This window comes from Microtus pennsylvanicus, chromosome 8 (genome assembly GCF_037038515.1).
Source record: "Microtus pennsylvanicus isolate mMicPen1 chromosome 8, mMicPen1.hap1, whole genome shotgun sequence".
Lineage (NCBI taxonomy): Eukaryota > Metazoa > Chordata > Mammalia > Rodentia > Cricetidae > Microtus > Microtus pennsylvanicus.
The window spans coordinates 898,206-924,911 of NC_134586.1; the positions used below are offsets into that span (position 1 = coordinate 898,206).

General features: G+C 40.4%; 1 protein-coding gene and 1 pseudogene across 4 annotated transcripts in view; one reads left to right on the top strand and one right to left on the bottom strand.

The window, feature by feature from the left end:
- Dennd5b (DENN domain containing 5B) overlaps positions 1–26,706 on the top strand; it is a 117,399-nt gene that overhangs the window by 14,215 nt on the left and 76,478 nt on the right. The window contains exons 2-4 of one of the 4 annotated variants that reach the window (XM_075982219.1): positions 7,598–7,663; positions 12,483–12,592; positions 20,093–20,759. In XM_075982219.1, coding sequence (XP_075838334.1) covers positions 7,598–7,663; positions 12,483–12,592; positions 20,093–20,759 — 843 coding nt within the window. Of the gene's footprint in view, positions 1–7,597; positions 7,664–12,482; positions 12,593–20,051; positions 20,760–26,706 lie in introns of those variants that run through there. The other 3 variants (XM_075982220.1, XM_075982221.1, XM_075982222.1) reach the window with 3 other exon arrangements.
- LOC142855680 (nucleoporin SEH1-like) lies at positions 16,758–17,837 on the bottom strand (annotated as a pseudogene).

The following is a 26,706-nucleotide window of genomic DNA, read 5'->3' on the forward strand; positions in this document are numbered from 1 at the left end:
TTTTTAAAAGTGAGTCTCATATAGCGCAGGGTGGCCTTGAACTCTGTGCAACCAAGGATCCTAGTTGTATGCAGTACTTTCAAGTGGACCTGAGGCTTTGTGCAATGCTAGGCAGTTTCTCTGCCCCCTGCTTTTAATGTTTCTAAAGTTAGGTTAACATGTAGATTTTAGGAAATCAACCAGTTACTGAATGTGGACTATTCCATTTTTTTAATTAAAAATCTTAGGATGTTCTTTCTTTTAATATCTGTATTATAAATAAGCTTGTCATCTGGATATGGTGGTGTATGCCCATAATTAAGTACTCTAAGGATGATGGATTGCTCTGAGTTCAAGGGCCAGCCTGGGCTGTAGAGTAAAACATTTTCTCTGTCTGTCTGTCTGTCTGTCTCTGTCTCTCATAAGACATTCTTTTAAGGAAAAATAACCCAAAAAGCAAAAAAGCTTAAGCAAACTTGTCGGTGTGGTTGCTTTCTTTTATTAGTTTGCTATTACCTTGTCAGGTTACTCCAAAACTTAGCACTCTCAAGCATATGCTGTAGAACTTGTGCTTAGCATGAATGAAGTGTGGTGTTCCATCCTGAGCATCAAACCAGTTCACCTGCAGAATCTCTTCCGGTTCCCTTCCCGGAGGATCCCTGCGTCCCCCTTGACCTAATTAGGCTTTCTTAGCTCTTCTTTTGTCTGTTGTAGCCTTTGTGAAGACACCTGGATTCTCAGGTTTTGAAAAGCAATTAGGCATGGATTTTTGTTGTTGTCGTTGTTGCTTGTTTTTATAGTTTATGATGATCTTACTTGCGAGGAGAGTGATGGTAGTATTGGAATTTAAAAATAAAAAGGAGAAAGAACAGGACAGTAGCGGGGAGGACTGGAAAGTGCTGATAAATTATGTAAGGAAAGCGTTTGGCTTTGGTCAGAAATTCAGCTGCTAGTCAGCTGCGAGTGAGCCCATCTGGCATACTTTTTCATTATTCTTCTGAAATATTCATGGGCTCCCACAGTCCCTGCCTTGTTTCCATTAGGTTCTTACATGGTCTCATCTTCCAGAGACTGCTGTGGGTTTACAGTAGGTTGGCCTTGTTTTCTTTCCATGCTGCTTCGGATATAATCAATAAAACGTAGACACTCGAGGAAAAAATTGGATATCTAATTTCTTTTTGGCAAACTAAGCCATGGAGCAAAGTAAATAGCATAGTTTTTGAGACTAGGAAGCAATGACCAAGGTAATCACTATAATTTATTGTGCTTTAAGATATGTGTAATACTTAAACATCTCTATATGAATCTCTTCTGATCATTAAATAATATTTCTTTTCACTGTGTCTGGCATATACAAGATGATCCCTAGCAGTACAAGAAAAGAATATATAAATAATAATAAATCTGGCCTTCAATGAGTAAATCTGTGGCTTAAAATATACGTATTTTCTAATCTGTGGACAAATTATCATCTGTATTTGTCACTTAGACTTCTGGACAATAAAGAAGTAGGACTGTCCAGATATACCATTTATTTAAATATTTTTATTTATATGTCTTGTGTGGGTATCAGATCCTCTGGAGCTGAAGTTGCAGGTAGTTCTGAGCCAAACTCAGATCCTCTGGAAAAGTAATACAGGATCTTAGCTGCTGAGTCATCTCTTCAGCCTCTATCTTTTTGCCTAATAAACTTGAAGCCATTTAAAATAAACAATTTAGCATAAATAGTTGTAAAAGTGGATCCTAGAGATGACAGTACCTGAGATCAGATTCTAGTTCTGCCACTTGCAAGTTTTGTGTTCTAAAATATTTAATTAATTAAATTTTAATGGGTGTATCTGTACATCATTTATGTGCCTGATGCCTGCAGAGGCCAGAAGAGAGCACAGATCTGGGAACTGGTATTACATATGGTTGTGAGCCACCATGTGGTGCTGGGAATTGAACCTGGGTCCTCTGGGAATCTGCTGAGCCGCCTCTTAAGCACATTCACACACACAGTTTTTTTTTTGTTTTTGTTTTTTATTTATTATGTGTACAGTATTCCCAGTATTCTGTCTGCATGTATGCCTGCAGGCTAGAAGAGGGCACCAGATCTCATTACAGATGGTTGTGAGCCACCATGTGGTTGCTGGGAATTGAACTCAGGACCTATGGAAGAACAGGCAGTGCTCTTAACCTCTGAGCCATCTCTCCAGCCCCTCCCCCACAGTTTTTAAAAAGAAAATCTAAGAATGGATTGAGGTTGTCAGCTCAGGCTTAGCTGACAGCAGTCTTGAACAACAGCCTGACAACAGTCTGGACACCAAGTACCGTAGATTAGTACAGCCTGATGTTTACAGAGAAAACGTTGTAGGGCATTGAGAGCACTGTGGAAGACCAGTCTACTTCTGGACAAGATAACCTGGTTTATCCTTCTCACCTGACATCAGAAGCCTCTGTCTGGGGTGCTCTGACGCTGTGAAAGGCTGCCTGCCGGGCTGCTAGATGAGTTTTAGGAGTGTAAAGCCTCAGGTGATCCAGAGCAACTCTGTAGTTGGCTACAAGACACAAAAATTCTAGCCTCGCATTAATATGAACTTCTGGATGAAGCTTGGTGTCTCCATTTTCCCACAGGTGAACAGGAAGCTGGATAGCATTGTCAGTTTCCCTTGGAGAGCAAGGAGCAGTAACACCTCAGAATGGCAGCTAAGTACCAGATGAGTGCTGATGCTTGCTTTTGGGCCATAGTGAACAACTCCATCCTGATTGGTCTAGGAGATACTTAGAACCTACAGCTAGGTATCAAATCAGCAAAATTGCCAGTGCCGGTGGCCTCAGGCTTTGTATAAAACTGGAATGTCAAACATAAATGAATACTATGCAGTCCTTTATTTAAACTATTTGTCAGTATAGCTACCTTCAGGCTTTTAAATTTTTTATTTATTATTATTACAGAGTGGGGAGGTCACGTTTGTACATGCCATGGTGCTAATATGATGGTCAGAGAACAACTTTTGGGAGTCACTTCTCCCCTTCCATGTTTATGTAAGTTCTGGGGATGGAACCTAGGTCTCCAGGCATGTAATGCAAGTGTCTTCGCCCACTGGACCATCTTACTACCCTGCCTGTTATTTTAAGATAGAGTCCCGGGTAGCACAGCCTGGTCTTGATTGGGCTTTGTAGCCAAAACCAAAAACTGATCTTCCTGCTTCTGCCTCCTTTGATACGGTTTAGTTAAAAGTATCGTCGGAGGACAGATTGAGAGGCCTCCTCAGTTCACAAATGCCCAAGTGTAGTTTAGCCCCAGAGGTCTTCTTTTACCCCTTACTATGAAGACTTGATAACGTTTTTTTAACCATAGATGTCTTTCTCTTTTCTTATAAACAGAGAATAAAGTAAATTCACTGACTGGTAGAATAGGATGGTATATTCCTTACTTGTTTCGTTGCTCTGCCAAAATACCTAATAAACAACTTGTCTTAGCCACATTTCTGTTGTTGTGATACAACACCATGACCAGAGCAACTTATACAGCATTTAATTGGGCTTGTGGTTTCAGGGGGTTAGAGTCCATGATCATCATGGCAGGGAGCGTGACATCGGATAGGAAGGCATGGCACTGGAGCAGTAGCTGGTCCAGTATAGTGCAGAAATAGACTCCAGAATTTAACACATCTTAATATTGCATGTCTGGGATGTAACAATTGCTAAATATTATACCAGATGTTATGATGTACCCCTGTAATCCGAGCATTTGGGAGGTGGTGGATAAAGGGTCCAGAAGTTCAAGGTCCTCCTCAGCTACAGAGGAATTTTAAGGCCAGCCTGTGCTACATGAGACCTTGTGTCAAACCAGCAAAAAGACATGTCTGAATATCATCTTAGACCTCTAGGTTAAAGGTGATTCAGCTTTGAAACTGGGCAGATAGTTCATCAATTAAGAGCACTTGTTGCTCTTCAAAACACCTGAGTTAAACTGCCAGCACCCACCTGATGATTCACAGCCATCTTGTCTCTAGTTCCAGGTGGATTAAATACCCTCTTCTGACTTCTGTGGGCACCATGTGATGCACATATGTGTGGTGCACATGCATGTGGTGCACATACATACATGTATGTGGGCTAAACACGCACATAGGAAATGAAAAAATTTTGAAAAAGATTCAGCTTTAAGGTGCTAATATTTCAGAGGAACAGAAGACACTCAATTCGAAAAAAAATACCAGGCCCAGATCCATTATGTTTCTATAAGAGCAAAAAACCCAATATTCTTAGTAAAACCACCATAATTTGTAGTAATATTTTGCTTGTAATCTAACAAATAAAGCTTGCCTGAAGATCAGAGTGCAGAGCTAAGCCATTAGTCATAGAGGTCAGGCAGTGGTGGTGCACACCTTTAATCCCAGGAGACAGAGGCACCTTGTGTGTTCAAGGCCACCTTGGGCTACTGAGAGATTGACTCTGTCTAAAAGAGAAACAGAGCTCACACACAGGTGATCTCAGCACTTGGGATCCCACGCCTTTAATCCCAGCACTAGGGAGGTGGAGACAGGAGTGATGTGGCTGGACGGAGAGAGGAATCTCAGGTGGGAGAATTCAGTCTGAGATGCAGTCTGAGGATCCAGTCTGAGATGCGGTCTAAAGTCTTATAAAAACAGCAGCAGTCTGAGGATTCGTAGTGGCAGGATGCCCTTTTGGTGGCTGGCTGTTCTGCTTCTCTGATCTTCAGCATTAACCCCTGTATCTGACTCTGGGTTTTTATTATTAAGAGCAATTAGAATTCGTGCTACACATAATTGTCAGCAACTGCAGCTCCAGGGGATCCAATACCTTCACACAGACATACATTGAGGCAAAACACCAATGCACATAAATAAAAATAGATGATTAAAACTTAAAAAAAAAAGGGCCGGAGAGATGGCTCAGTGGTTAAGAGCATTGCCTGCTCTTCCAAAGGTCCTGAGTTCAATTCCTGGCAACCATCTGTAATGAGGTCTGGTGCCCTCTTCTGGCCCGCAGACATACACACAGACAGAATATTGTATACATAATAAATAAATAAACATTAAAAAAATCCTAAAGAATCCCTGAATCATTTATTTTAAAAGGGTAAATATTAAGATATATCTCAGTAAAGCTTTTTAAAAAAAACCTCAATTTGTACATGCACATCTGTTATTGTTACTAACTTTCCAGTCATTTAATGGGAAATTATATGAGCAAACAAAAGTCAATAGATCTGGTTGTATTTTAGGAAATCTTAATGACCTAGAAGTTGCTAATTGCATATATTAAGGTAAGCATTGAAAGATTATTTTATTCTCATTGAAAATATAAAGTGATTGTGATATACTGGAAAATATAGGCTGAACTCTTATTTGATAGTTTGATTTTGAGGAATTTTGTCATTTGTGTGTGAGTGTGTGTGTGTGTGTGTGTGTGTGTGAGTGTGTGAGTGATCCCAGTCTGGCCTCAGTCTCCTAGGTGTAATACCTTGCACGGGTTCTTTCACATATGTTGTGGACAGAACTGCCTATGTTTATCTGCTCAGATCTTATTTACTTATTTAGTATGTCCTCTGTTTCTGGTACTTCAAAGTCATCCTATAGAAAAGCTGTGTTGTTTGAACTGAAAGGATCACCAGGAAAGGCATGCAGTGTTTTTAACTTCAGATAGCAGCTCCATAGCTATGCATGTAGATTTATTAATATTTCTTTCACATTTGCTACCTTCTGAAGTTAGTGACACATCCTGACTAGTCCTCATATTCAGAAAGAAGTACAATACATTTGGTTTATCTGTTTTCTCCTACTATGTCTCCATCCAAGTTATTTCCATAGAAGTGTCATGAACAAAGTTTTTCACATAGATTTTAGCCAGCTTTTTCTTAATCTATTTCCCTAACATCCCTGTTACTGAGCCTTGCTCTAAAGCTGCTCTCAGCAACCTTCCTGGCACAGGTTTAATGCTGATTAGTCCCTTGACAATTCTAGAACCAGGTTTTATGCCAGGATAAAGAATAATCATCAGTTTGCATGTGGTCCAACTGCAGTTGGAATCTAGGGTGGGTCACATGGAGATCATATTTTGTTTACCAAGGTGAGGTGAAATTAGCATGGCATGAGCAGGAGAGAACGGGGAAGAGAGGAGCAGGCCATACTAGTCAATTATGACGCAGTGAAGTTATTAACAGTTATCTGATAATGAATCTAATGGGATTGAAAGGTTGACTGAATACTTAATTCAGGCGATCTTTAAGTTGCTTTGGATTGGGAAGATAATATATAGTCCTAAAGGCTTAGTTAAAAGTCATGTAAAAGACGTGCTTGCTAATAATTCTAGTAAAAGTGATGTTTGAATGATACTTAAAAACTCAGAGATGGCATTTTAGATACTCTACATGTATGTGTCTCTTACTCAGTTCTGGGTCTGACGGAAGGTGTAAGGTGGACCCTTAGTGGAGTGGAACTCTGTCTTTGGGTTTCTGGAGATTTCATAGCCACACTTGAAGACCCTGGCTTCTAGAACTCCTTCATACAAGACAATTGAGGGATGAAAACCCTATTTGGATTTTCTTAGTTTTGGCCCAATGTTCTTTTTCTCTTAAAGGATCCTTGTTCTATTTGGCATTTAATTGTCACATTTCCCTAAGCTCCTCTTGGCTATGATAGTTTCTCAGGTGTAGCGATGAGTGGTGGGCTGCGTCCCTGTCACCCGGCCGCCCGCATGGCTAGCTTTAAACCCGAAATAACAACACACAAATTGTATTCTTTTAAGCACTGCTTGGCCCATTATATATATCCTCTTCTCGGCTAACTCTTGCACCTGGACTAGCCCATTTCTAATAATGTGTAGCACCGAGGTGTGCTTACCGGGAAGATTCTAGCCTACGTCCATCCTGGGTCGGAGCTTCATCGCATGTGTCTGCCCGGGAGAGGGGAGCATGGCGTCTCTGCTCCAGAGAGCTGTTGAGCTCGCGGTTCTGTTTACTCCTCCCACCTATGTTTTAACCTATCAGGGCCAAGCAGTTTCTTTATTGCTTAACCAATGAAATCAATAGATTGATATATGACACTCCCACATCACTCAGGCTTTGTTGTTTCTGGTTTCTTTGATAGTTTTGGTGAGTATTTACCAGATATGAACCCTCTTGAATGTGATGTTTACTCATGAGACTAGATTTACAGAGTTGTATGTCAAAAGCATGTTTGATCTTATAAGCAAGTATTAAACTGCCTTTCCCAATGGCCGTGGTTGAGCTTCTTGTCTTTCAGCATCCTTGTTAGCATTTTGGGATACTAATTTTTGGACCACACCCTTTCCAATTCATTTTACCATCACACTTCATTAGCTTTGTTTTAATATTTCTCTTGAAATTAGTCTTAAGATGTATGTGCTTTTCACCTATACAGATAAGTGTTACAGATGTCTGACTGGTATTTGTTATGTTAAAATTACATGGTTTTTGCTTGTAAGCTACATATCACTAGTGTTAAGCTGTGTGCTTGACTTGAATGTCTCAAATTTAATTGCTTTTGTTTAATTTTGTATTCTCATTTTCCATTCTTCAGTATCATTTTTGTTTTTTGTTTTTTGCTTTGTTCATAAAGATTTTTGTTTCTGTTACATTATGTAGTTTTGTACCAATGGCTAGAAGCAGATCGTCATGGCAAGAGCCAAGAAACTACAAATACGACTTCAGGTAAAAGTAGTTTAAAAATGAATGGGGTATTAGAAATCATTAATTTTAATTTACCCCATGTCCCATTGTGAATGTCTCTTAAATTTCTTAGACAAAATTATAGGTGATATTTGTATTTTGTTCTCTCATCTGCATCTTAATTTTCATAAAGACCTCACTTCAAGCCTTGAAAAAAAATATTTACTAGTCTAAGCTGCCTTGGCATGTAGTTTCTATTCCCTTAGGAAGAGAGGCTTAATTGAAGCTTAAATTTATTAGATTACTTTGCAATATTATTTAAAATTAGTCCTGTATATAGTTATAGCAAAGATACTTACATTGTAGCTATGTTTTGGCAATGATAAAAATGTAACATAGGGTCCTTACAAGTATATAAATACTTGAAGAAATTTATACTCCTTATTTATTTCAGGACTATAGTTAAAAGGTGAATTTTAATTTAAGGGTGTTAATATGTGATTTCTATTTTATGTGAATCTAAAAATCTCAAACCTAATAACTTTTTTCTGCTTATAAATCCTAAACTAGTGTCATACAAAATATGCATTCAAAATGAAAAGAGTAGGTTGTTCTTCCAGCTCCCAGGTCCCTAAGGTAATTCTAGAACTCTTTTTTTTCTCCCACTGATGTTAGTAAGAATAGAATAACTGCATTTACTGATTTCTGAATCCTTACCAGTGATGCCAGATTCTATCCTAATTTCTTTCAAAATATTATTTGCCAAGACAGCTGTACATACAGCAGTGATCTTTCTTGTTGCTATTCTTTTTTTTCACACAATATTAAGAGAAACTGGTGCTGGTGGTGCTAATGGTTGTGGTGGTGACAGAGTTAAGAGTGGTGGAGGTGTTACTAATGGTGCAGGTAACGGTGGTGGTGCTGGAGGTGGCGATGGTGGAGGTGCTGGAGGTGGAGGTGGCGGTGGAGGTGATGAAGGTGGCGGTGGAGGTGAAGGTGGAGGTGGTGGAGGTGGCGGTGGAGGTGGTGGTGGAGGTGCTGGAGGTGGTAGAGGTGGTGGAGGTGGAGGTGCTGGAGGTGGAGGAGGAGGTGGAGGTGCTGGAGGTGGAGGTGCTGGAGGTGCTGGAGATGCTGGAGGTGCTGGAGGTGCTGGAGGTGGAGGTGCTGGAGGTGGAGGAGGAGGTGGAGGTGCTGGAGGTGCTGGAGGTGGAGGTGGAGGTGGAGGTGGTGGAGGTGGAGGAGGAGGTGGAGGTGCTGGAGGTGCTGGAGGTGGAGGTGGAGGTGGTGGAGGTGGAGGAGGAGGTGGAGGTGCTGGAGGTGCTGGAGGTGGAGGTGGAGGTGGTGGAGGTGGAGGAGGAGGTGGAGGTGCTGGAGGTGGAGGTGCTGGAGGTGGAGGTGGTGGTGGAGGTGCTGGAGGTGGAGGAGGAGGTGGTGGAGGTGGAGGAGGAGGTGGAGGTGCTGGAGGTGGAGGAGGTGCTGGAGGTGGAGGTGGTGGTGGAGGTGGAAGTGGTGGTGGAGGTGGTGGAGGTGGAGGTGGAGGTGGTGTTTGTAGAGGATACATGTTACTGTTTGTGTTTTGTGTCTTTGTGAAATTCTTTATGGGGATAAATTGGTTGTGCCTTGAGAAGGCTAGTGGTTCCACAGGCAACAGAACAATTATATTAAAAATAACACTATTGGCTGCTGGGTGTGGTGGCACATGCCTTCAACCCCAGCGCTTGGGAGGCAGAAGCAGGCAGATCTCTTGAGTTTCAGGCCATCCAGGTCTGAGATCTACGAGAATCAGGGCTGTTACACAGAGAAACCCTGTCTCAGAAACAAAAAAAGAAAAGAAAAGAAAGAAGCTATTATGACTTCATTTATTTATCTTCTGCCCCATTTATAACTTGATGTCTAGATGAAGATGTTAATTTTAACCTTGCATAGGCAGAAATTCATTAAAAGGTAAATATTACAAGTAGTTATATCCTGGGTTATGTTCTGTTTCTATTTCTGTGGTATTTTACAGTTTGCTTATAGTTATGGGTAAAAACAGACATTTGACTGGTTGTTTTTTGATACAAGGTCTGCCTATTTTGTCCTGACTGTCCTGGAGCTCACTCTGTAGACCAGGCTGGCCTCGAGCTCACAGAGATCTGCCTGCCTCTGCCTCCCAAGTGCTGGGATTAAAGTGTGTACTGGCGTGCTCAGCTGAGTAGCATAGGTTTTTAGAACCAGAGGACCTTTTTCTTGTCTATTTGCTTATTTATTATTTAAAGACCTAAAGTGATGTGAAATCTACTGTTTTTTTAAACCAAGAAGATATAAAATATCTTACTGTTCACACAAACATCTAGTATCTTAAGAACATCATTTACCCAGAAGTCAACAATTTTGAATCCTGAATCCTGTGTTCCTCATTCACAGTGACTCATGGACAGGGTAACGTTTATCTCAACTTTTGCTCATTAGGTAACCTATGAGCAGGGCATACAAATTGATAAATTTCTTAAAGCATTTATTTATTTGTCTGTCTGTTTATTTATTGAGAAAGAACTCAACTCTGTCGCCTAGGCTGGCCTGGAATTCACTATGTAGCCCAAGTTGGCCTATGATTCACAGTGATCTTCATGCCTCTGCCTCTCAACTAACTACTGGAATTATAGGCTTGAAAAAACCACACCTAGTTTTGGCGTTCCTTTAGCAGTTTCTCTCCTGGAAGTAGAAGCTCTCAACTCTTAGAATATGGAACTACATACTAGAAAGATACAGGAGAATCCAAAGAAAATGACCGTTTGTTAAGGTCTTCAATTAGAAGCCATACTTTATTTATTTTCAGTAAAATACATTTAAATTATGTGCTTTATTCATAAAAGTTCCTATACATTTAATATTGTTTCCAACAAGGTATTTGTGTGTAACATTTCCTTTATGTGAGTTTTTAAAACTTACACAACTCAAGGCTGTTTTAGTATCTTATCTTTTCTTATTTTTATCCCAAGTGGAAACTGAGTCAAGTCTAAAAAGATGTCAGTGCCACTTCTAAATCCGACTGCTTTGTGATTCTTTTAATTGTGCAAATTCTGGTAAATTACATTTATATCTTTCTAAGATTGTAGTTTGTACTAAATTAGAACTAAAAAGTAGAAAGCATCCAGGTCTTTAATCCCAGCACTCAGGAGGCAGAGACAGATAGATACAGGACAGCTAGAGCTGATAATAGTCTCAAAAAGACCAAAGAAAAGAAAAGAAAGGAAAACACAGGAAATGGTGAAATTCCTTTGAGGTCTTCTAATCCCTTGATACTAACTTTTTGACATTGAGTATTTAAGATCCATCTGAATCGAGCTATTTTATGAAACTAAGCTATTTGGGGGTAAGTAACAGTCTTATGGAGATGACAAACAAGTCTGATTATTCTCACCGATTTTTTTTTTCTGGGGGAGGTGGTTCAAGACAGGGTTTCTCTATGAAATCCTAGCAATCCTGGAACTTATTCTGTAGACCAGGCTGGCCTTGAATTTAGAGAGCCACGTGCCTCTGCCTCTCAAGTACTAGGATTAAATGTGTGTGCCACCCCTATGGAGTTATATTTTCTACTGTTAACTTTCTAGAAATTTGGCAGGTGACAACTTGGGTATAGAATTACTTATTTCTTTAAAAAGTTAATGTATTTAATGTGTTTTACCCATTAGACAGCCCGCAGTGATGTTTCTGGTTTTGCTGATTTGGTCACTGAAAACCTGTATGTAAAACCCTGTCTGTCAGACCCTTTTGCGGCAACTTAAACAAAATCGCCTACTCTACTGCAGCATTGGGTTTGTGTATAAAACTTCAATATCATAACCATCAGTTTAAATCAGGTTTAATCAAGATTTCTTCAGTGAAGTGTTTCTGTATACATTTTTATCATCTTATGTTGAAATGAGTATAATAATTACATGCACCACTGTTATTAGCATATTTTGATTTTTAGGTTAAATATAGCTGAGATTTTAAATTTTAGATTCTAGTCCAGGTGGCAGCGGCACAGGTTTTTAATCCCAGCACTGGGTTAGCAAAGGCAGCTGGATCTCTGTGAGTTCAAGACCAGCCTGGTCTACAAAGTAAATTCCGGGACAGCCAAAGCTACACAGAGAAATTGTCTCAAAAAACAAAACAAAACAAAACAAGCAAACAAAAAATTCAAATTCTAAAGTTTTTAGGTACAGGTTTCTTTTTCTTTGTCTTTTATTTTTTAAATTTTAAAAAAAATATTTATTTATTTATTTATTATGTATACAATGTTCTGTCAGTGTGTATGCCTGAAGGCCAGAAGAGGACACCAGACCTCATTACAGAGAGTTGTGAGCCACCATGTGGTTGCTGGGAATTGAACTCAGGACCTTTGGAAGAGTAGGCAATGCTCTTAACCTCTGAGCCATCTCTCCAGCCCCCTATTTTTTAAATTTTTGTTTACTATTTCTTTTTTGAGCTTTTAAGACAAAGTCTTACCATGTAACCTTGACTAGCCTGGGATTTTCACTATATAGAATTTACAGAGATCCACCTGCCTCTGCCTCTTGAGTGCAGACTTTTTATTGATAGTTCCTCAGTTGACAATAGTTTTAAAATAAGGTTATTAAGTATAATCAGTAAATGTTTTAAAAAATATACATGTATATTAGCCAGGCACAGTACCACATACCTTCAATCCCAACACTGAGCAGAGGCAGGGAGATTTGAGTCTGAGGCCATCCTGCTCTATAGAGCAAGTTTTGGGACAGTCAGGGCTATACAGAGACACTCTGTCTTGGAAAAAAAATACATATAGAAATTATTTTTTAAATTATTTTGTTTTTTAAGTTCCAGTTATTCATTGATTATTAATTATTTGTTGTAGGCGAAAATTTTGACCAGAGTCCTTTGAGAAGAACGTTCAAATCAAAAGTTCTGGCCCATTATCCTCAGAGCATAGAATGGAACCCTTTTGATCAAGATGCAGTGAACATGGTATAGTTTTTTCTTTTTCTCTCCTATTTGTTTAGCATTCCTTTTATCTGAATAGAATATAAATGGTAAATGTCTGTATTATTTGATACAATTAATCCTTTACATTCTGTGAAAATAGTAATTTTAAGATTTTATTTTTTAATGTACATGTCTACTTTTTGTATGCTACATGTGTATGAGTGTCCACAGAGGCCAGACGAGGGCATCAGACCTGCTGGAGCTAGAGGGTCAGCTCAGGTCCTCTGGAAGAATATCAAATGCTCTTTCTCTGCACAGACCCCTAGAAATACAATACTGTCTGTCTTTTACAGATGGGGAAACTGAGTCTCAGAGAAGATACTTTCTCAGGTTTTCCACAGCAGTTCTCACAGTATATTGCTTGTTAGGAATACAGAACCTCAAGTCCATTTCATTTCCTACTGTTAAGCTGTTTGGGGTTTGTATTAATACATAGATGCTTGGTAAACAGTGATGAACCACTCTGCTTGAGGGACGGAACACAGTGTTTCCACATATCAAGGAATAATGTGTGGTGGGTTTGTATTGTCATTTTTCACAGGCATCATGAAGATGGAAAGGAACTTTTACACTGTGTATATATGTCCATGGGCTCGGTTATGCCCGTGGAAATGGAAGACAACTAGGAAGAGTCCTTTCTCTCTTTCTGCCATGTATGTCCTGGTGACCAAACTCAGTTGTCAGGTTCGGTCATAAGTATCTTTTTACCCACTGAGCCATCTTGCCAACAATATTTTTTTTCTTCAGTAGACAGTATTTCACTGTAGCCCAGACAGCCTTGTGATTTTGGCAGTCTTTCTGCCTCAGCCTCTCAGGTGCTGTGCTGGTAAGGAACTTAGATGCATCATTTAAACAGATTCAACGCAATGCCCAGCAAAATCCCAGCAAAATTCTTCAAAGACCTCAAAAGAAGGGCACTCAATTTCACATGGAAAAACAAAAAACCCAGGATAGCCAAAACAATCCTGTACAATAAAAGAACTTCTGGAGGCATTACAATCCCTGACTTCAAACTCTACTACACAGCTACAGTACTGAAAACAGTCTGGTATTGGCATAAGAACAGACAGGAGGACCAATGGAACCAAGTAGAAGACCTGGATATTAATCCACACATCTTTGAACACTTGATCTTTAATAAAGAAGCAAAAAATATCAAATGGAAAAAAGAAAGCATATTTAACAAGTGGTGCTGGCATAACTGAAATCAACATGTAGAAGGATGAAATTAGACTCATATCTATCACCATGCCCAAAACTCAAGTTCAAATGGATCAAAGACCTCAACATAAAGCCAGCCACACTGAACCTTATAGAAGAGAAAGTGGGGGGCTGGAGAGATGGCTCAGTGGTTAAGAGCATTGCCTGCTCTTCCAAAGGTCCTGAGTTCGATTCCCAGCAACCACATGGTGGCTCACAACCATCTGTAATGAGATCTGGTACCCTCTTCTGGCTAGCTGTATACATAGTAAATAAATAAATATTTAAAAAAAAAAAAAAGAAGAGAAAGTGGGAAGTACACTTGAATGCATTGGCACAGGGAACCACTTCCTAAGTATAACCCCAGCATCACAGTGAGAGAAACAATTAATAAATGGGACCTCCTGAAACTGAAAAGCTTCTGTAAAAAAAATCTTTCTAATAAAAAGGATATGGAGTGTTAGAATTATAGAATTTGGAAAGGGGAATTGCTAAAACTCAAACCAAAAAATGTAATTCCAGCACTTGAGAAGTAGAGGCAGTAGAGTTCATTATATCTACTCATTCGTTAAAATCCAGCCAGGACTACATAGAACTCTTTGAAAATACCACCCAACCAAATAAATAAATAAATGGAAAAAAATAAATTCAATAAAATTCTAGCCAAACTGCCCAGAAGGTGAGATAATTAAGGACCCTTGGTCACTCATACTAGAAGAAGGATATGGACAGCATTGTCCAGTGTTTGGTTACAAGACACATCTTATTGTTAGTTATCTTATTGTTAGTTGAAGAGGATATTATTGGTAAATAACAATATTGTTGGTTAACAAGAGACCTAAGAGCCATGGTAAGCAAATTGTGATTATCTCTCAGGTTGTCTGAGAAATATGTCTTTGTTCCTGGTAATTTATGTAATTCATCATATTTTCCAACTCACAATTCCCAGAATTAGAAATACAAATTTTGCCTTTTTAGTTTGTAGAAAAGCATTTAAGAAAAATTCTTACATCTGTTATCTGTGTCATAGGAAGTCTTTCTTCACTTGAATATAACTTTTGGCAAGCTTTCCTTGTAAATGTTTGAATGTGTGCTCAAGAAAGCTACAAACCCTTAACTGAATAGCTGGCCACTTTTCAAAAAAATTGTGAGCTTTGATTCTCTGATTTGGATGGTAGGAAAGCTGTCAATAAACTTAAGTCTTAGCCTGCATAGTGACATAACCTTAGCACGTGGAAGATAGAGACCGAAAGATCAAGAGTTCAAGTTCATTCTTGGCTGGCTACATAGAAGGTTCATGACCAGACTGGAATACATGAGACCCTATCAACAAAACAAAAACAAAAACAATAATTAAAAACAACAAAAAACATGAAAACCAAAAAAAAAAAAAATCAAATTTGACCTTTTTAAAAGCAGTGTCTTTGCCTGTCGCTGCATTTCCACACTGCCCACTTGATATAAAAGGGGAACTTCTGGGGAGCTACAGACATGTCTCCACAATTAAGAGCGCTTGTTGCTCTTACAGAGGACCTGGGTTTACTTTCCGCACACAGTGTAGCAGCTCACAGCTGTCTGTAACTCCAGTTCCAGGGAACCTGGCACTCTCTTTAGGCTTTCTGAGGTACCAAGCAGGTACATGGTGTGCATACATATATAAAAACAAAACACTTAAAATAAAAATAAATAAGTCCCTTTTAAAAAGATACAGAGAGCCAGGCATGATAGCAAGCCTTTACTTCTAGCCCCTGGGGAGGTAGCGCTAGGAGGATCAGTAAGTCAAGACCATTGTTGGCCACATAACAAGCCTGACCACGTAAGATATGTTTTACAAACAGTAAATAAGTAAGCAAGCAAGATAATTGGCATAGAAATGTATGATTTGGGTAGATTTGTCAGACTGCACTCCCATTGGAATGGTTCACAGACTAGAGGGCTATCCAGTGAAGACGGATCCTCTCAGGTCTGTTTCCTAGGCTGGGCATGAAGCTTAGTCTCCATCTGATCTGCCAGCAGCCTGACAGCTTCAAGTCAGGCAGGTTTTTGTTGTTGTTTTAATTTATAAAAAACTTTTATTCAGTTTCAAATAAAAATTATAAGAACCTATCAGCTTATTTTAGAAAATGGAACACATGCCTAATTTCTTCCAAAGGAATAAAGTATTTTACCTTCTCCCAACTATTTATGAGGATATTAACAATCTTTTTAGGTTTTTTAATATTTATTTATTTATTTATTTTGTATACAACATTCTGCCTCGATGTGTGCCCGCACGCCAGAGCAGGGCGCCAGATCTCAGTACAGATGGTTGTGAGCCACCATGTGGTTGCTGGGAATTGAACTCAGGACCTCTGGAAGAGCAGCCAGTACTCTTAACCTCTGAGCCATCTCTCCAGCCCAATCTTTTTAGTTTTTAAGCCCATGTTTCAAGAACACTTACAAAAAATTGTTTTGTCTCAGCTGGACAGTGGTGGCCCGTGCCTTTAATCCCAGTACTTGGGAGGCAGAAGCAGGCAGATCTCTGTGAGTTCGAGGCCAGCCTGGTCTATAAGAGCTAGTTCCAGGACAGGTGCCAAAGCTACAGAGAAACCCTGTCTCAAAAGAATAAAAAAACAAAATTATTTTGATAATGTCTCAACAAAAAGTCTCTCCATTTATAATGCGGACAAACTGACTAGTACAAAAAATTATATACAGTGTATTTTTAGCTGCTAATGTGTCTTGGTAGAGTTCAGGTGGTGCTGGGGAAGGGAAAAGGTGTTTGCCTTCCATTCCTGTGTCCATGCAACACGCAGTGAATAAAGGTGCTCCAGCCTGTGCTCGGGTGCTGAGAACTCCCCTTTGCTGGGCTCTCGTTACCCTTCAGAATACTTCTAATTGTCCGTGTAATTAGCTTTCCACAACCTTACATAGCTGTCATCTCCTGAAGATGCTAGCACTGTTCCTGTTATATTCTAGCTACCTGCCAGACACGAGAATTATGATCACCAAACTGAGCCACAATCTGGATTTAAATTATGTTGAACCACCAGAAGTAAGTTCTTTCCTCACAAGTTTTAATGTGAAAATTCTTATATCTTTAGTTGCTATTGCCAGAATGTGGAAAGGTCTTTCCAAATTTGGAGCAAGTACAATATCATGAACAGGATCAGTGATGGTCATAAGAGTTTCAGTTTGCATTATTCATGGTGTTTTAGCTGTAATAAAAACTCTGATCCGGGCGGTGATGGCGCACGCCTGTAATCCTAGCAATCGGGAGGCAGAGGCAGGTGCATCTCTGAGTTTGAGGCCAGCTTGGTCTACAAATCGAGTTTCAAGACAGACAGATCTGTTACGCAGAGAAACCTAGTCTTGTAAAACCAAAACCAAACTGAAATAAAACCCAAACAAACAAAAGAAAACCCCCGCACCTCAGCCATTGCATGGAATGGACTAGTGCTACCACTTCCCACAGCTGTCTGGAGGGGTGAGTGCAGTAGCTGGAAGTGGTCCAGGAAACATGAGCTGTCACTCGGCAGAGCGCTGGCCGAGATCTGCAACATCTGGTGTCTCGCATCTTCTTACCACACCATCTGCTGGACAGGTTGCTGAAGTCAGACCCATATGCGTGGGAGCAGATTTCACATTGGTAATGGATGCTGTGCTGTCCTCCTCACCCAGTGACTCCGTCCTCACAGTTTATCACTCGATTCTCCTGCTCTTTCTTCCCACACAACAGCTGTTAAGTCAGAAGAACAGGAGGCCGAAACCGGTCCACATTCAGGATGCGCCGTGTCCCACAGCATGCAGATCACTGCGTGTCTTCCATCCAGCAGTGCAATGCCAACCTCCACTTTCACTTTATCTCAGACCTTCCTGAGACGGGGAACCACCTCTCCCTGCGGGCACTGACATTTGTCAAGTACCGTTAAGCCTCAACCTTCTGGTCAGTTGCTGGAGCAGATGCCATCGGGAACCTGTGGAAGGTGAAAGACACATTGTAAATGGTGTCCTTGTGGTCCACTGCGATGCTGCGGGCCACAGACATGGCCATCGTCACCTGTTTTCTTATTTGTTGCTTCAGAACTTACAGAACGTGTGGCCAGTGAGAGGTGGAGCTGTCGTTTTTAACCTTGTATCCGTTGTCACTGCTGTTGAATTTTATTATAGGGATTGAACAAAATTTAACTGTTTATTCTTACTCAGTCATGTTAGAACAAAGCCACCCCAAGCCTCTGTGTGTTTCACACTGTATGGTGGAGTTGAGTCAGTGTGACAGATTTGGTTGTCCAGAGATTCAAATAGTTATCTGATTCTGTAGGAGAAGTATAATCTGTCGCAAAATGAACCTTATTTAGGTCTTTTAAAATCTCTGTTATGAATAATTGAAAATTATTGTTTTATTCTTCTGTTTTAGTAAATAAAAAGGTTTCATTATCAAAGTTTATTTTTCTAGGATAAAGCATCATATTTGTTCAAAATAGCAAAAGCGATGTCAGCATCTGCAGTGCCCTTCAACCAGAAACACATCTTTTCAGAGATTTCCACTCACAAAAACCTAGAATCCTTGACTTTGTCCCTAGAAGAAGTTTCATGATTGGCCTATATGGAGCAGAGTTGGAATATATTAAGAGATTTTTTTTTTACATAGAGATACTTAGGGAAAGAGTAAAATAGATCCAGTTTTTAAGGGAGAATCACACTTTAAAATAGCCACTGTGTCTGGGGTGTGATGATGTACCCCTTTAATCCTAGCATTCAGCAGGCAAAAGCAGAACCAAGCAGATTTCTGTGAGTTTGAGGCCAGCCTGGTCTACATAGAGAACAAAATTCTAGGACAACCACAGCTACATAGTGAGTCTGTGTGCCCCCCCCCAATGTAAAAATAAAGACAAATGTACATTATTGGTATCATATGAAGTTGTAGCTCAAAGAGTTGCCAGAGAACTAACTTAAAAGTGAGGTCACAGAGTGAGAGCTGTGGTAAACTTGTGGTAAGCTTGAGAAAGAAAACCACCCCAGGCCACAGGACTGCAGAGGAGATGATGTTTCAAATGATTCTGTGTACACGGGTGTTTTGTGTACACGTAATGTACACTGCAGTATATGTACATGTGGTACCAATGGAGGCCAGAAGAGGGCTTAGGATCGCCTGGAACCGGAGTGAGCAGATGGTTGTAATCTATCGTGGGGGTAATGGAAATCAAATTCTGGTCTTCTGGAAGAGTAATCCAGTGCTCTTAAATGCTGAGCCATCACTCCAGTCCCATATGATGGATTTCTTATTTTTCACTTAACAAATTCTTCAGACTCTGGAGCATGGGGACTCCTTTCTTTTCTAATGTCTTCTTAATTTTTTGTCCTGCATAGGATAACTGTTGTTTTTATTTTTTTCACTAATCAAAACGGCCTTCACCTTTCCCCCTGAAACTCTGTCATAATCACTATAAAAATAGTACTTAAAGTTGGGCATGATGGCACACATCTTTAATCCCAGTACTCAGGAGGCAGAGGTAGATGGGTCTGAGTTCCGGGACTGCATGGTCTATACTGGGAGTCCACGCCAGCCAGGATTGTACAGACTCTGTCTCAGAGATTGTAAAGTATCCCAGCGTGTTCTGTCTTCAAGTCTTGTTCAAGATCAGGGCGCTTTTTTTTTCTGAGTTACTTAATCCAAATCAAAGATCTCACTCTCTTTTAAAATTTAAAAGATATTTTACATATATTTAGTGTGAGGTTTTGCGTGCATAATGTGTCTGTCTGTCTGTGGAAGTCAGGAGACAGCTTTCTCCCCCCACCACGTGGGCTCTGGTGGTAGAACTCAAGCTTGACAGCGACCTTGACTTTTCCTGCTGAGCAGTCTCTCTGACTCTCATCTCCTTAATAAAGCCCTCTTTGTGTAATACCCACACCGTGATTATTTTTTCCACATATGTTTACATCTATTTTTAAAATACATTTTTTGTTTGTGTGTGTGCACGCATGTAGAGGTCAGAGGGCAACTTGTAGACGTCAGTTCTCTTTTTACTGAGTGTGTCCCAGGAGTTGAACCAGGGCTGAGACTTGCAGTTGGAGATAGCACCTTAGCTGCTGAGCCCAGTCGGCCGCTCGTCTATTTCTTTTGAGAATATTTTATCTACGTGTAAGTGAAGAACTTACACTATGATTCTAATTTGAAGCTGTCGCTAAAGTTAAATCTGGGTTAGACTAACCCTTTATATCCTGTTAAAAAGAAAATAATTTCCTTTTTTCTGTTTTGAAGTGATGCATGTACTGCGCTCTGATGGTCCCCTGTCTCCACAGCTGTGCATGCCCAAAGGGCTGTCTTTCAGAACACAAGCGGACAATAAGGAGCCCCAGTTCCACTCGTTCATCATCACCCGCGAAGACGGTTCTCGCACCTACGGCTTTGTTCTCACTTTTTATGAAGAAGTCACAAGTAAGCAGATCTGCACAGCGATGCAGACGCTGTACCAGATGCACAATGCCGAGCAGCACGGCAGTGTGTACGCTTCCTCCTCCTGCAGCATGGACTCGCTGGCAAGCAGTATTGATGAGGGAGACGCAACCTCTCTTTTGAAACTCCAGCGATACAACTCTTACGACATCAACAGAGACACCTTGTATGTTTCAAAAAGTATTTGCTTGATCACACCTCTGCCTTTCATGCAAGCCTGCAAGAAATTCCTCCTCCAACTTTACAAGGCTGTTACCTCTCAGCAGCCACCACCCTTGCCCCTTGAGAGCTACATCCATAATATTCTCTATGAGGTACCCCTTCCACCTCCTGGGAGGTCACTAAAGTTTTATGGTGTTTATGAGCCTGTCATCTGCCAGAGGCCTGGGCCCAATGAACTCCCTCTTTCTGACTACCCTCTCCGAGAGGCCTTCGAGCTCCTGGGATTAGAGAACCTCGTTCAAGTGTTTACCTGTGTCCTTCTAGAGATGCAGATCCTTCTCTACTCACAAGGTAGGTGTCCTTGGCACTTTGTTTTCTAAAAGCAAGTACTTATGCCTGTGCTACCCTATTTCATTGTGGATTCAATTAATGACCCAAAGTCTCTTCTGTTTTGCATAAAGAGAATAGGCTTGGGTGAGATGAGAAACTATTTTGTTTCTATTTGAAGTGACAGTGACTGCAGAGATACACAGGAAGGAATCGAAATTGTTGTGTTGTATTTGGGTGTATTTATTTGTTTATATTTTTAAATGAAAAAACTCTTTACCCACAACATATAATCATTAGATACATTGAAACCTGTTACTCGCAGTGACTAATGGACTTTTTTTATTTTTTGAGGCAGGGTTTCTCTGTGTAACAGCCCTGACTGTCTTGGATAGCTCTTGTAGACCAGGCTGGCCTTGAACTCACAGAGATCCACCTGCCTCTGCCTTCTTGCACCACCACCACCACCACCCAGTTTGGACTCTGTTGCTTTATTTACAAATTGACAAAGTTTTACATGGAAATTCAGGTGGCATTTGAAAGTAATAAATATAATGTTTACTCTGCAACTTCCTGAGGCAGATAACTTTGGACATTTGCCTGTAGGAACATTTTATGAGTGAGAAAGAGATATGCAGGTAGGAAACAGATTGCCTCCCCAGACCTAGCAACAGATCTGCTAGAGTTGTGTGTAATTGTGTTTTTAACCTCCAAGTCCCAGATGGTATTATCTTTATTGTATCTTTTATTCAGTGTCTCCCAACACAGATTTAGTTAAGATACTAACAAGTTGAATTTTGTTTCACTAGTATGTGACTAGTGAATGACTGGTACTGAGCCTAGACTAGGCTACCTGTTCCCATCTGAACATGAATTTACAGAAGCAGAGATGTTATGTCATAAAGCTACTGAATGGTTGGAAACTGTAAACTAGCCATGTGCACTGTTGAGACTTTGGAAAATATGGCACAGATATCTGGATTAGCATTTTGCTACTTTGTATTTAGGTTGGCAGAATTGTGGAACAGGCTCCCACTGTTGCTGTCATGTTTATTTTTTTCACTTTCTTTTTTTATTTTTCTATTTTAAATTATAAGTGAAACTGAGCCAAGCAGGCTATATTTATGCTTCTCCATCTTGTGTGTGTGTTGACACTATTTGTGTGTTGACAGCACTTCATGAGGTTTCTCAGTTTATCCTACGTAATAGTTTTTGATAATGTGTTCAGTGTTGTGCTTTGTTATCAGGGAGTGCTCCCATGGCTCATCTGAGTCCTTTATGTTCCTTTTGCCCTCTTTCTTAGTGCTCACCATTACCTGTTACTCTTTTCCCTGAAGAGATGGTGGAGAGTTGAGCCATGCCAGCTCTCAGTGAGGGTTTGGGGATTAGAATGTTTAAATGATGGAGAAATGACTCAGTGGTTAAAAGCTGGACTCTTGCTGCCCTTGCAGCCGACGTGGGTTGATTCTGAGCACTCACATTGCAGCTCACAACAGTCTGTAACTCCAGTCAGGGGATCTAAGACCTTTTGATCTCCAAGGACATCAGGCACACGTACGAAGCACAGACATACACTCGAGCAAAGCACTCATACACCTAAAAAAAAAAATAACCTTTTTAAAACGTTTAACCAGTATTGGTTTTAGAAGTCATAAATGCCTTGGTTTCAAATCTCTGCTCTGTCCTTTATTAAACTATAGGCCCTGTGGGTCACTGACTTAATTTTCAGAAGTCTTGGTCCCCATATCTCCTGGATGTTTTGCCACCCACACCTGATCAATTGCGGAAGTTAAATGAGAAGACCCATCTAGAATTTTTAGACTATATGTGATGCTCCTTTTATCCAGGGGGAAATTGAGGCCCAGGGGGGATAATTAGCACAAGTAAGCAATGGGATAGTCCAATGTAGGCTTCCATCCACCTCTCCTGACAACTAACCCATGTTGGTAACTGTACTGGGCCTACACATAACCTCCCTACGTCTCAATACTTACCTTTAAATTACTTGCTCATTCTTCAACTATATGGTAAATGTATCATACTAAATAGTTGTAAAATATGAAACAAAAGCTTTGTGTAGATGCAATTTTGGTGGTTTTTAACATTGATAATGTCTCTCCCCTTAGAGAAAGACACTAAAATGAACACATTTTAAAAGGAGTCTTTACGTTGATTTGCCCTCTGGTGCTCTTTTTCCCCTCTGTGATTCTGTGTAAGGGGTTTAAGTATATTTGCCACTTCATTCCTTACATATTGATAAATATATGCCATATGGTTTAAAGGTGCTTAAGAACCAGACAGTTACCATGGAAACCCATGACTCTGTAAGTAGATGGATTTCAGTGATGAAAGTGTTCATTAAACTGACTTGAAATTTTAATCCACAATTTATTTAGACTGATTCAGTCTGTTATCTAGAGAGTAATTCTGTCACAATCTTTTTTCAGTGGCTATAAATTTTTAAGTAGAGAATGCACCCAGGAAGTCAAGACTGTTTCCTAGTACCTCATATCAGAAGAGTCTGGAGGTTACAGGAAGCCAGACATGATCCTCTTTAATACAAAAGATGGAGAATTTAAACACCAGTGTCTGGCTTTTTGTATCAATAATTAAAGCCTCCAGAACACTTTTGGGTCTTGCTTACGTACTCCTTTGGTTCTTCACAGAGGAAATAAGCAGTTACTGCCACCTACACCAACTCTTGTTCCTGTTCCCGTGCCTCTGCGGGGCTTCTCTGCCATCCCATAGTACTCTTCTCTGTCACTAGTTGTTGGAAAGCAGAAGCTACTTGGAGATTTTTTTAGAATGTTGGAAGTCTTCATTGTATATTGCAGTCATGCCAAAGTAGACTGCACTTGCTGGTTATACCTTATTAATCATAAAAACAAACCAAATATTTTGATAGAAAGAAGCTATGTTTCCATGACCTTGATGCAAAAAGCAATATAATTTAACCAACTAATATTTTAGTATTACTAGATTTGGGGGTTGGGGGTTAGGAGTTGCCTTGAACATGTTAGGCAAGTGTTCTACCAGTGAGTACATCTCCATGTGCTATTTTATGTTAAATTTACCTTAGTGTCGTTAGAATTGTTTCTCTTTTTGTTTGTTTTGTTGTTGTTGTTTTTCCAGTCAGGGTTTCCTCTACGTAACAGCCCTCACTGTCCTGGAACCAACTACGTAGACCAGGCTGGCCTCAAATTCTGCCTCTGCCTCCGAAGTGTTGGGATTAAAGGTGTGAGCCATTCAGTGAATGGTTTTGTTTTGTTTTTTTTTTTTTTTTTTTTTGAGATAAGAGTCTCTTGTGGCCCTGGCTGGCTTTGAGCTTGCTGAGCTCGCTGTGTATCTCTGAGGATAACCTGGAACTCCTAATTCTCATTTCTCCACCTCCCAAGTGGGGTTACAAGCGTGTGTTACCAAGTCTAGCTCTATTTGTGTTGTTTTTAAAGCGGTAAGGAAGATTTTATTCAAGCCAATAATGTTTGTTTATTATTGTTGGAGCCCACAAGACTGCACAGTGAACGCACAGCTGACAGACCAGTAGACGGATCCACGGGAAGTGTGTACGCACATGTCTACTACATACACGTCCACGTGGAATAACTCGTTTTGCAGAGCTGTGGGAACACATGGCTTTTGAAAAAGTCGCTGTCATATCTGTGGAAACCTTGTGAAGCCATGGTTCTTCCCTTCAAAATGGGATTCATTCCCAGAACAGCTCAGCAGTGTAACCTCTGCACTGGAAGTGGAATGATCTTGTTCTACTCCTCCACACCAGGAGGCCTTGGAAGGAAGGAATTCATTCACTTTTTGTTCTAGCAGACAAATTTACATAGAATCATCCCTTAAAATTACCTGCTCACAGACCACACAGAAATTTCTATAGAAGACAGGCACTGAGCAGGAAAGCGGCATGCCCCACCTTTGCTAACAAATAAATCCTGGCGTCCCCAAAGCTGGTTATCAGAAAAGAGATTAGATGAGGAGAAAGGGTGAACCCAGGATTCAGGGATGGTTTGGGACGTCAGGTACTTCCCCTTGGATGCTGGCTCTTCCCTGAGCCGGGTCACCCGCTCCGAAGTACTGCTTTGTCATAGTGTCATTGTCCTTGCCTATGGAATTTTCCAACTACAGCTATAAAAACTAGAAACCTCATGGGATCAGTTCTTCCTCTTCCTCTTTATTCTTCTCCTCCCTTACTCTCCTTCTTCCCCTTCTTCTTCTCCACGCTCTTTCACTTCACCTTCTCCCCTCGCATGATAAGGAACACGCAGAGGTAACAAACCTGAGTTTCATCTGTTTTACCCTCAGATCCTTGCCTGCCACAGACATCTAATTCCGAGCCCTGAGGGGTACTGAGGCAGGTACTCAAGGCCCCCCAATAGCCAATTGTGATAGATGTATGGGACTACCCTATGCAAGCAAGGAAGCCTTTAATAGTCTGATTTTACACTGCCCATCTATCTGACATATGACAGTGAAAGACCCCCAGTGCTGGGGAGACTCTCACTCAAGTCTCGGGATAACACGACCCCCCCAGTAACTCATGAGAGACCATCCTTGCTGCAATCACACGAGGCTTTAATGATGAGATGAGAGGGGAACCAGTGCACTGGGGCCGAGACTCATAACCCACGCACGGGAAGAGTTCGACCCCGAGTGACCGGGAGAACTGATTTTTAAGGTAAGAAACCTCAGCCCAGTGATCCGGAATTGGCATGGAGTGTGTCACAGAAAATTCCGAAAACACCAGTGAAGATTACAAGGGGGCAGCCCCCTGCCTCTCAGGACCACTCCCAACTTCATAATCAGCTAGTTCTTAAAACACATTACAATGACAATCACAAGGGGGAAACTCCCTGTTTCTCAAGATTATTCTCAAGATTACAACCTGAAACGCAGTCACTAACCGGCTAATCCTAGATTTTTGATTCTTCTCTTCCTGCTTGGATTTTTGGCTATTTTCTTCCTGCTGGGGAGGTCTGGATTTATTCAGGTCTTTCAATAGAGTCCTGAGTCAGTAAACATCTTTACCATAACGTCTGCTCTTTTATCACTGCTTGAGAAACAGCGTGTGATTTATTCAGTCCACTGAGCTGATTGGTTTTTAGTTCCTCGGTTGTCGTAGTGATCTTCTAAAGTGACGTGTGTTCATTTGCTTTGGAGCTGCCATTCATAAACCAAGTAGCCTTTTTCTTTTTTTTTTTTTCTTTTTTTGCCTGTTGAGAGGTGTTGTGTCCCAGTGACAGTGGAACCTGGCAGATCCTCACACATTTCCAGCCAGCCCTAAAGGAAAAGAAATGCCCTGTGTTGTATGAATCTCTTTGCACTCCAGTGTTAAAGAAATTCAGTATAAACTATTTCCATTTATTTCATTGTGCAACTTTCTCTTCAGAGAGTCTTTCTGATCTTACAAGATACCGTGAATATTTCAAGTTTGAAGATCATTTGATGTACTAAAGTTGTGGGTACTATTTGGCTTAATATCTAATTGCAAGCTCATAGTTGCTCTTCAAATGGAAAATCTGCAGTCCTTTGGGCCTACAGTAGTTACTAGGAAATAAAGATACTTAACAAATGGAAACTCTGTAGTGCATTGCCCCTGCAGTAGTTACTAGGAAATAAAGATATTTAACATGACTCCATAGCTGCTTCATGAAGAATTTGCCTGCACTCCAGCTTCTGGCTTACATTGTTTATTCATTCCCATTTAGCATGTCTAATTGGTATGACTTGAAAAGTGAATTTATATAATTTCTGTCCATGCTACATAGAGAAAGTGGTTCCATAAAGCATACATGTAAATCCTGTTTAAATATTCTGATTCACTTTAGACTTCAACTTTAATTCCATCAACCCTAACTTTTTGTTTGATTTTTTTTTAAGACAGGATTTCTCTGTGTAGCCCTGCTTGCCCTGTAATTCACTATGTAGATAGACTGACCTTGAACTCAAAGATACCTCTGCTTCT